Source organism: Culicoides brevitarsis, chromosome 2 (assembly GCF_036172545.1).
Source record: "Culicoides brevitarsis isolate CSIRO-B50_1 chromosome 2, AGI_CSIRO_Cbre_v1, whole genome shotgun sequence".
Classification (NCBI taxonomy): Eukaryota; Metazoa; Arthropoda; class Insecta; order Diptera; family Ceratopogonidae; genus Culicoides; species Culicoides brevitarsis.
In genome coordinates, this window is record NC_087086.1 from 25,215,761 (window position 1) to 25,228,035 (window position 12,275).

The 12,275-nt window shown below is 25.1% G+C and overlaps 1 protein-coding gene across 9 annotated transcripts in view; it reads right to left on the reverse strand.

Moving 5' to 3' along the window:
• LOC134832252 (collagen alpha-1(XVIII) chain) overlaps window positions 1-12,275 on the reverse strand; it is a 101,299-nt gene that overhangs the window by 23,076 nt on the left and 65,948 nt on the right. For 8 of the 9 annotated variants that reach the window (XM_063846233.1, XM_063846236.1, XM_063846231.1 and 5 more), the window contains exon 4: window positions 1,834-1,899. The exons of the other annotated variant lie outside the window; for it this stretch is intronic. In XM_063846233.1, coding sequence (XP_063702303.1) covers window positions 1,834-1,899 — 66 coding nt within the window. The remainder of the gene's footprint in view (window positions 1-1,833; window positions 1,900-12,275) is intronic. 9 annotated transcript variants of the gene reach the window in all.

Here is a 12,275-nt window from a genome sequence, read left to right on the forward strand (position 1 = left end):
GTGCTTTACTTTGTGCTCGTGTTTACGTCTAGATTCAGCAAAAATACTTTGTTTTAGTTTCAAAGGACCAAGTTTTACATAAAATATGCATTGCAAAAGTTTCTTCCTCGCGCTGTATGGGAAATGGAAGACAAACGATGCACGACGAGGATGTCGACCAAAAAAAAAAAAACAGTTTTACACAGCGCAACAACAACAACGAAATATATTACAAAACAAAACTAAAGGCAGAAAGAAAAAAAAATATTAAATAGACCGCGTTTTGCTTTTGCTTATGAGAAGTATTTTTTAAGCATTTTAAGATATTATTAAGGGACTGCTCGTTTTTTATTTCGGTTCTGAAAAGAATTAAATATGCTTTTTCTGTCTTCAGAGGCAATTTTAGGTTTATTCTTTTTGGTGGCATTTTATGAGAAATTTGGGATTTTAAGAAGAATTTTGTCTTTCTGTAAAAAAAAAAAATTTTTTCTATCCTTTTAAAAGAATAATTTCCTTAGAAAAAAAAAATAATTTGAGGCTTAAATCCACTTTTAAAATTTAGAAAAAAAAATTAATCTTTATAATAATATTATTTATAAATAAATAAAATTTATTTTAATTATTTTATTTTCTTGTTTTTTTTTTTTGATTTAATTGATTAAAATTTTAATATAATTTAGGCCGCTCCTAATGAAAATCAAAAATAAAATTCAAGATTTTGAAATTTAAATGGTTCAGAATAAATTTTTTAAAAATACTTTTGCGTACAGAATGACAAAATTTTAACAATTTTTGAGCTTTTTTGATTTTAATTTTTTTTTTATTAATATTTTTTGATTTTTTATTCTATTTTCTTTTTAAAAATTAAAAATTCTCAGACCATTAAATTTAAAATATTATTTTTTTTAATCTTTAAAATTCATTAAAATTTCAAACCATAAATAAATTAAAAAATAATAATTTTATAAAAAGGCTAATTAAATTAATTTTATTTTAATTTAATTATTTTTAGAAGAGAAAATTCATGTTAAAATACGATTTGACGAGGTTGACTTCAAAATAATAATTTTTGACATTTAAGAAAATTTAATTTTGAATTTATTGATATTTTGAAACAAAATTCTTCTAAAAAATTTAATTTTTACCACTAAGTTTCATAAAAAATTAAGTTTAAAAAATTTTATGATCCGAAATTTTAAAAAATATATTTTTCCCAATTTTTTATTTTAAATTTTTAATTTTTTTAATCAAAAATAATATTTTTCATTAAATTCTTAATTTAAAAAAATTTCGATATAAATTATTTTCTTATTTAATATTTGAAAATTCAGGTCAAAACGTGCTTTCACCTAAAACCCCACTGACGAAAAATATTTTTTCTTCGTTTTCATTATAATAATCATGAACTTGAACATATTGTTTTCATTTTCCCTTGCTTCCAGCTATTTTCAATGTTTGCGATGATACTCTTATATTATGTCTTTCCGTTTTTTTTTTCATTCCATTCAACCATTCACGAGAATCACTTTCGTCGCAACATCGCAGCTTATGAGCTTACTTTCAAGTGTTCATAATCATCCTCAACGCCTTTTATATTAACGGAGAAGGAGAAGACGCACACAAAAAAAAAATCAAAGCAAGAAAATTAAAGATGTGATGCGTAAACATTTTTCTTATCCTGTATTCACCTACAAACAAATAAGCAACCCTCAAATGTGCCCTGCTGCCTTTTTTTCTGCACATTATTATATTAATGAAATGTTGCGAACGGGAGGAAAAAAAAATTAATTTAACTTACACTCCCGACGGACCTTTTAATAACAGAAAGATAATTTTAAGCTCATTATAACTTACCGTGTTGTTGCATAACGTTGATACGACATCGGGATATCCGTACAATTTTAAAAATTGAAATGAGCCCTGCAGAATTATTGTGACATGGTAAAAATTAAAATAAAATTGCAGAATATTCATTGTTTCCTGTGTCAATTAATAACTTCAATATTTGTGTTTTTTTACTATTTTTTAAATGAAATTAATATTTTTATCGGTTTTGTAAATATTATTTTGCCATAAGAGTTTTAACAGGAATTTACTATTAAATAAATTACGATTTTATTATCTTTTATTATTTTATTATATTATTTTATTTTATTATTATCATTCACATTAAAAATATTTACAATGCACTTTCTTGTATTTTTCATTAAAATTATTTTTATTAAAAATTAAAAAAAATGCATTTATTTTTATGCGAAAATTTTATTGCTGGCGCGATAATAAGCTGCTTATTTTTTTCTGTTTCAAATGATTTTTTTTCTCTTTTGTGAATTATTTCACAAACATTTTCCGGAACACGGCATCCACCGAGAGAAATATTCTTATGCAATTATTTTTTATCTTTTTTAAATCGCATAATTTATAAAGATTTTTTTTTTATCAAAAAAAAAAAAAACATGAATTAACAATGACTGTAATTAACGAGTCTGTTGCCGTTGCGATACTAATGATTTTTTTCGTGTTCCATTCATCATTACTCTTTTAAAATTAACATTTCATCGAGATACGATGTCCAGCTTTAATTCCGAGTACATTGTCTCGATTTTGACATTGAAACAAAAAAATCGGTCTCTCCCTAATTGAATCTTCAGTCGGCTTTAAGTGATAGAGTATAACAGTACAGCAGAGAAGAGGCACTAAGAGAGTGTACAAATATTCATCACTTTTGTAGTTTTTTTTTGTATTTAATTTTTTTTTTTCCAAAAAATAAAACAACAAGAAGATTGTCATCGGCATAGAAACTGCATACAGGTGGTACGAAACTAGACAAGGCGAAAAATTCCGTAGTTCTTCTGTTGTTGTGTCACATTCATTCGGAGAATGTTGTAAGTAAATAAAACAACGAAGAGAGAAAAAAAAAACAAAAGCAAACAAGAGTAAAGAATCTGTTCTATTTGAACAACAGTAAACACATAAAAAAAAATATTTCAAAATAAATTTATATCTTAGCAAGTTGATTTTTTCTAGTAGAACAAGTGAGAGACAGATCTGTCTTGTTATAACAATTTTTTTTATAGAGAAAAGATTTTTCATCTTTTTTCTTATTTTTTTTCTGTGAATCAATCTGTGAATAAGATTTATGTGTGAATGTATTGGCCATCAAAATGATGGAATGAAAAGCAGAAAATAGTTATTGTTTCATAAAATTCGATAATGTCAATGTCAGATTTTTTTGTGTTAGAAATTTTTTAATGGAACTTGAGTGTTTATGAATTTATTTTGATTATTATTTGTTTATGATTAATTTTTGAAAAAAATTATCATTTTTTTATTTAGCTAAGTAAGTGACTAAATTTAATTCATTTAATTTTTATTATTTAGAAAAAAAAAATTAAATTATTAAAAAAAATAATTTTATGAAATTTAGCTATGTATTTATGACCGTTAAATGATGGTTGTTCACATTTTTTAATATAATAATTCTGTAATAATATCTATTAATTTTAACTTTAAGTAACTTTCAAGTTACTCTCAATTTAAATCTCAATTTTGACTTAATTTAAAAAAAAACGTTATAAATTTGCCAAATTGGAAATCAAATAAAATTATTTTGGTCACGTGACTTAAATTTTTTCAAAAAATTAATTAAATTATTTTCTTTAAATTATATAATTAATTATTTAAACATATCATAGATTTATTAAATTTTATAAAAATAATAATAATAATTGTTTTTTTAATTTTATTAGTTTTAATTTTTATATTTATTTTCTTTTAAATTTTTAAATAATTTAAAAAAGAAAATAAATTTCATAATAAGATTAATTTTAACTTAAAAATTTAAAATTTCTTAAAATTTCTAAGAAATAAATCAAAAAAAAAAAATATTTAAAATTGACTAAGTAATAATTTTTTTTTTCAAATTAATTTTCATAAAATTAAAATTTTTCCTATTTTAATTTTTTATTCTTATTTTTTTGCCAAATTCCATATAAATTTAGTTAATTTTTACATGAAATTCAAATTACTGAAAATTTTAAAATTTGTTTTCATGTTGATTCTAAAATAAGTTCGACCTGTTTGATTGAATTTGATTGCTTGATAGATTGTTGTCAACTTTAATTGGTTCAAACCAAAAATATTGAATTTTCCTTAATTGTATCAATTTCGCAGAAAACAAATACTCACTTTATTCCAGTAATCAGAAAAAATCGATAAAAGACACTTAAGTCCAACCAAAATCGCATCTCAACAAAAAAAGATGAAAATGCGAAACAAATCTTTGCCAGACATCGACTTGGTCCATTCATTTCATGAATCATTTTGTTCATTCTCTATCAAAAAAAGTTACTTTTTTTTTGCAGAAAAACAAAAATGAAAATAGACGATTAAACTTTTCTGTTTCAAAATTATGCTACTCACACAAACAAACAAACAGCGTGTCATTTATAAGCCGTATCTTACTAGCAGAACATGAAAACTTTCTCTTTATAGCCTCACGACCAGCACAGCACACCAGACGTTTCGTTATAAATTCTTCCGAAATAATAAAAAATAAAATCGCGTGATATTCCCTAATTATAAGACCGAATGACACAGAGAAAAAAGTAATAAATTTTGTATGGAATTGTTTAACTTTTATTTTTCCCTCTTCTTCTCGCTTCGGCTCAACCAAAAAATAGTATAATAATAAAATATAAAATAAATAATTTTTCGCTTTAAGATACGGCTACAAGCCCAAAAACAAGTAATACTAAATAAATTATTGATGAATCAATTACGTAAACAGAATTCTTTTCTGCGCTTTTTGTGCCCGGTATTGGCATGGCGTTCGGCAAAATATAATTAAGTTTTTGCTTGTTATATGGCATTATTTTGTAATTATTATTGAAGGTGGTGGGAATATTAGCGGAGTAATGCCATTTTAATGATGTAATTTTAGTAGAGAATGATCTCGATTTTTTGTTGTCGAATCGATAAAAATATTAAGCAAATATAGTTTCACATTTTTTAGACCACAACATATTAAGTTTTTGAATTTTATTTGAAAAACTTGATTTTATTTTGATTAATTTTTAATTAAAAAAAAATATAAAATTATTTGATTTTTTTAAGTATCATTTTTTTATAATTTTTTTTTAAAAATAAAATAAAAAAAAATTATTTTCAATTAAAATTTTTAATTTATATATTTTAGTTTAATTTTTATAAATTATTTTTTTTATTTATTTATTTTTGTCATTTTTTTAAGAAAATATGTAATAAAATCAAGGTTCGATTATTTTTTAGTAATTTTTATTTTTTTTACCTTTTTTTTAAACAATTTTAATTGTTTAATTCATTTCATTTCAATTCATTTTGAATGTAAAAAAATTATTAATTTTCAAAATTAAAAAATATTTTTTAATTTATTTTTTTTTTAAATTTTTAAAGTTTGGTAAAAAAAAATTAAAAAAAATAACAAATAATTTTTCATCAATAAGACGTTTTTGTGATAATTTTTATTCAGTTTAAATATCAAATATTAAAAAATGTCTATTATCATTATTTTCATCTAAGATTTTAAAAATTTATTAATTAATTTATTAATTTATTTTTTAATTATTTTAATCCTTATTTGGATAAATTTTTTGGTTTAAAAAAAATATTTAAAGATAAAATTAGTTTTTTAAAAATTTTGCTTGAAACTCAAAACACCTCAAAAATTCATTTGCCAAACTCGAAACATTTGAATAACGAATTTAGAAAATTAATCCAACCAAAAAAACCAAACTAGAAATCAACTTTAAAAATAAGTTTATTAATATTTCATCAAATTCTTCTTAATCCAAATCAAGCAAGCGTAATTTTCCACTATTTTAAATTTATTTCTATGCGAGCATGCGATGTTTGTGGCACTAATCGAATGTTTTCCGCAAGTTATTCTGGAAAATTCTGCTCTAATTTCTTCCTTTTCATATTAAAAAAAAACTCAACTTCTTTACCTACTTTTCTCATTTATTATTCTTAAGAAAAACCACATAATTTAAAAAAAAAATATGAACACACCGAGAGAAAGAGCAGACGAAGAAGAGGAGCAGGCACAGAAGAAAAATGATGTATGAGCCATATTATAGACCGACGCAATCATTTCCCTTGTATATTTATAGTACAAAGGAAAAAAATAATATGATGATGTTTATGCATAAAAAAAAATTGTACAAGGTATAAAAATATAATTTATAATGCACACACGTCGCATGTATGTTTGCTCTCGGTAGCAGTGTTGCACATTATCATTCGCCACGTAGAAAAATGCACAATGTATAAAAGTGCTTGTTATTCCTCCTCCTCCTTGAGAAGCGTTATGGTAAATTTATATATTTCAATATTATTTTTTTTTTAGTGTTTGCACTCAGGCAGAAATTGTGACGACGACGGCGATACAAGCTCAAAATTGTGAAAAATAGCATAAATTTTTTAAATATTAATTTTCACATAAAAAATGGCGCGAAACACAAAATTTCCACATGCAAAAGAAAACTAGGAATCTAGTGTGTGAAAATATAAAGAACGTCGCTTGATGGTGTTCTCGCATTTCAATTTGCATAATAATGATGTGTTGTGTGTGTGCAGGTTGAAATTTTCTTAAAACTTGAATGCTCTACATATTTTGTTTACATAATTTTGCATCGTTACATAATAATAATAATCATACTTCAATACATAACATGACTCTTTCATGGAGGCGCAAAATTATGCGACGTTGTTTATTGTGGCGCGCTTCATGAAAAATGAAGATGTAATTTCGCATGCCGTGAAGAGCGAAATTTTTCATGTGCAAAAATTTCCATAAAGAAACGGATTTCTTCTCACAACAAAAATAAAAAAAAGACACGACGAAAAATTGATAAATTTTATCACGGAAGAGTTAGCAGTTTTAAAAGTTTATATATGTCGCGCTGTCACGGTAGATAAACATTTTACACTCAAAATTTTGTCAAAGCAAGTGTTTTCGTTATCGCAACGTATTTATAATGAATATCCTTTTTGTATGTATTTATCGAGACGACGAGGGTGTTTGTAATGAAACGAAAAATGTGACAAGTTGTAGTCTCACTCTTTTTCGTTTCGAAAGTACAACAAATAACTTCTCGTATTTCTCATGGAATTTGAATTTTTTACATGGCAAAAGTCGGTGCTCAGAACAACCGTATTTAAAGGAATGCAATGGATTTCTGATGTTTTCAACGAATTTTTAGATTTTTTTTAAGTTTTTTTTATTTACATTTTTTAGACAATCAAAATTCTATTAATTTCCTCAAAATTTTTTATAAAAAAAATAAACGCAAATTATTTTTTTTTATTTAATAAAAATATCATTTAATTTAAATTTTACCAAAAAAATCTCAAATTTTGTAAATATGTATGTCGATTTTATTTTTATATCCGAAAATATTTAAAATTTTTGTATTTTGTCCCATGAGGATTTTAATTTGAGAATATTTTTTATACTAATTTTGCTTGTTTTTTAACGTTTTTAGACGTTAAAAGATCATTTTTAAACGAATTTCAGTTTATTTATTATAAAGTTAATTATTTAAAAATTTATTTCTAAATTTAAAATTTAAAAGTAAAAAAAACTCTCAAAATAATTATTTTTTAAATGAATTGTTTTCTGATACCTACTTAAAAAATTTATAAAAAAATTTTAAAAAATTTATAAAAATTATCCAATTTTCAATTTTTGCTTCTGATTTTTTTAAAAAATAATATTGAAAATAACAAAAAAATTAAATAATTAATTGATAACTTGATGAGAATAGTCTTCAAAACTATCAAAATTGCAAACATTTTTTAAATACTTATTATTTTCTTTGAGAATTTTTTTTTTATTTTTTTGAATTTTGTAAGAGTATATTGCCCTAAATTTAAAATAAATAAAATAAAATAAAATAAAAAATGTTTTATTTTATTTTTCATGAAAAAATTTTCCAAAATTACTTTTTTTTAGTAAATAAAAAAATAAATTTGTTGAAAAAAATTATTAATTCGGCTTTCTAAAAAAAGTAATTAATTAATATTTGGAAAAATTTCCCATGAAATTTGAAAGCTGTTTGTTTGGTTTTACTGAAAAATTTGAAATTTTTAAAAATCGCCAATTTCTCAGTCCGTTCAGTACACCAGTTGCCCAAAACTTTCACCGAGCAAGCAAATAAAGTGAAATAAATATTTGATCTAACATATTCATGAAACGTTTACACGAAACGCACTCCGCCATCCATCGCATAATGTACACGACGAAAATGAATTCATGTGACTTTTCGACTGCTGCTATTTTTCTCCTTGTATCGTCATCGTCGTCGTCGTTCTTTCGAAACATCATAATATTACCATGTAAACACACAGAGTGCTTTGCCTCACAGTTACATGTAACATTTGTTATGTCAAATAAACATTTTAGATGCAGTTATGTTGTTTTATGTCTTGATATTCTCTGGATTTCAACATGAAATTGTTTTAAAATGAATTGCAAATTGTTTCGCTCTCTTATTGAAACATTTCAAATGTAATTAGATTTTTTTTTTATTTTTTTTTCTCTCATTCGTTCAGGGTTACTGCAACAAAGATGGCAGGAATCGGACTTTTGAATTATAAATGAGTTATCTTTGAGTCTTGGTCGTTAAAAAAAGATCAAATACATTTTTTTTTACTTTTTTCTCTCTAACTGACCCAAATTCATGCTCCAACGATATTTTATAATAATCTACAATAGTTGAGAGAAAAAGAGACGATAGACGCAATTTAAAAGGACAAGAGATTAAATAAATGCAAAGAGGATACAAAATACATCCATTTATTTCCCAGATAGATCAGTGCGACAAGAAGAATAAAGTTAGATGTTCGTTTATTATTGACATATAAGCTTTAATCTGCTGCATGTCTGGGAGAGTATCCCTCCAGTCTCGTTCACATATATATTTATCTTCCGATGACTAGAGAGAAAAAGACATTTATTTGCACAAAAGATAAAAAGCCTGGAGAGAAAAAAAATTGTTTGAAAGGACATGAATCATTAAAAGTTTAAGCAAACCTGTCTATGGCGATTATCTGACGGCAGAAAAAAATCCAATGGATATTTTTGCATTGATTAGAAATCGTTAAATAAATGCAATGTTCATAATCGGATTTACCTTCCTTCGGACTCGGATAAAAAAAATAACTTTTCTATCAATTTTTTTGATGACGAGGATGGGCTTTGTTCAAATAATGTTCCCGATTTTTTTTTTATTATTTGTTATTTTATGAAGCTAATATAAAAGGAAATTACATGCGCTTTCCATCATCGTCATCCTCCTTCGGTTCCGTGGCAATGTATACAAAATATAAATCACAAGCATTTTATTTTATGACAATTTATATTTGTTTTAATGTTTCCTCCGTTCCGTAAACGTATAAGGAAAAATAACAAACGATACATAGAGCTATATGCGCTATACGCAAAAACAACCTTGTCCGGTTTGATGTTTATTCAATCATGTTTTATTCCTTTTTCAATAAATTATATCAAAATGATACGATCCTGAATGCGGACGTGGAGCAATGTTTGTTTGAGTGCTTTTTGTGTCAGGGATCGGAAATCATTTGCCTCTTTTCTCTGTCGGTCGTTGTCGCATTAGTGGGACGTGCTAAAATCATAAAAAAAGACAAAAACAAATGTTTCCAGTGTAAAATGTTAGGGTTTTGTGATTTAATTTCATTCTTTAAAGATATTTTTATAAATCTATGAGAATTAATTAATTAAAAACAAAATTTTGGACTCAAAATGTGCAGTAAGACAAAATTTTTAAAATGTATACTGGGTCAAAAGCTCATACCTTTGAAATCACAATGTGCACTTTTTAAAATCTATTCTTCTGAATTTAAAATGTGGATTGGGGTGAAATTTTTTAAATGTAATTAAGGTCGAAATTGTTAAATTTACACTAGGGCGAAATTTCAGGAATTTTAGAGAAATTTCAATAAGCATTTTTAAAATGTATACATCTGAATTTCGAATTTCAAAATGTGCATAGGGACAAATATTTAAATTTGACACTGGGTCAAAGGTTTAGAATGTGCATTGAAGAAACATTTTAAAAATTTTTACCTTCGAAATCACAATGTGCACTGGGGTAAATTTTTTAAAATGTAATCTATGCCGAAATTTCCAAATGTACATTGGAAAAAAATCTCGAATTTTTTTTCAGACTCAAAATGTGCATTTGGAAAAATTCATCAAAATGTGCACTGGGTTAAGAGCTCATGATGCGATTGGGTTAATTTTTAAAAAATTTATACAAGAAATTCAGAATGTGCATTGGGATAAATTTTAAGGAATTTTCGGAAAAAAAAATTTATACAAGATTTTTGGTTACATCTTGGATTTTTATATGGAAAATCGGTCTTAAACCGTTTAAAATTGATTAAAATGTTCATAAATTTTAAAAGAGAAAAAAAACCTAACCTAAAACCTAAAAAGCTAACCTATTTTGATATTGAATATATTTTTTACATTTTTTAAAATATTTTTTAGTTAACATTATTAGAATCTTTTTTATGAAAATTTTTTGATGTTACAAGGAGGCTTTTGATCACTTCAAAAAATTACAACCCAACGCTCATTTTGAGTTTTTGGTCCATTGCACCTTTTTGTCCTATTGAACATTTTGAGTCCATTTAATTTTTTTACACTAAAGTACCAGACGTTTCCATTCGCAATATCGAAAAGTTGTCCATTACGAACACCCGTGCATAATTTAAATGCTTTTACTTGTATTTGCTGCACTATAAAGAGACACCTTCTTTTGTCGGTCCCTCCACACATTTTGTGTCCACAATCAAATTCTCGTAGACCTACTTTCGAACCTGAATGTTTTCTTGCCTCACACAAAAAGGGAACACACTCACACACACAAATCAATTTGGTTTTTGCCATGATTTCTCCGTTTTCGGCCAACGTTACGGCAAATCTATTTTGACCCATTTCATTCATATTCGGTTTCAATTTGTGGTTTTTCCGTTGATGTTGATCATAATTTGTCGTTGCGAACGTGGGTAGATGATGTTTACTTTTTTTCCTCTGCTCGTTTCTCGCACAAATGCGTGTTAATTTAGTGGTTGAAATTTGACACAAACAGCACGCAATGTCACAAGCTGTTTTTTTTTGCCATAAACACGAACGAAAAAAAAAACTGTGAGCAAGTTAATTCATGCGAAGATTTGCGGTGCATTTTTTTAGTCAGTCGGAAAAGTTGTCAGTCAAGTTTTCATTAGTGCCACCTTTGCTGAGCAATTTAATGACAACCACATCGACGCACATCGCACCACAATTTTCCATGGAAGTACTTCAAATGTCGTTTCAAAGGAAGTTGCATCTTGTGTCACATAAAGAGAGAGAAAATTCAGCAAGTGAACATCAAAGTGCATCAAAGGATAAATTTTCAACGTACCTTTTTCGAATGTTTTATGCACGACACGTGATCGCCCTTTGTGTTTTTAATGATATTTTTAGACAAGGTAAAGAAGGATTTTGTTTTGTGATTTTTAAAGAAGCTTGAGCGCATTGTTTTTAAGATATTTAATTTAATTAATTTTAAAAGTATGTTTAAAAAAAAATTTAAAAAAAAATAATTTTTAAATTTTTTTAATACCTACTTTTTTTAAAAAATTTATAATTTTTTTTCCATTTTTTAATAATTTTACCATAACAGTCTAAAAATTTTTTTTTTCCTAAATTAGATCAATTAATTAGATCAAAGAAGTAACCGATTTTTCGAGGTTGATTTTCATATTTTTTTAATTTTTATTTTGAAATTTTTTTTATCACGTTTTTTTTTTAATATTTTACATAACCTTTTTAAATTTTTTTTTCTTAACAAAAAACCAAATGTAAAACCTTTGTTTTTTTTCTTGAAATGTTCTGAAAATCTGAATATACCTAATTTTTAATTAGAAATTGGTAAAATAAGAAAGTTATATTGGTAAGATATTCAAAAATTTTCTAAACTCAGCAAATTTATAAAAGTTTTTTAAAAGTTTTATTGAAAAAAATTAATAAAAATAATTATTTAATTAAGGCCAAAACAACAATCCCAAATGTTTCAGGTTTCCTCCCCCCTAATTTTTTCTGAAAATCATAGGTGGGATATCGAGTATCGAGTATCTAAAATGTAAGAAATATTTCAAATTTTAGTACATTTTTGACCTAAATTCTTTTGAAAATGATCAAAATTTCCGTTAAAATCAGTTGAAAATTAGATATTTTCATACATTTT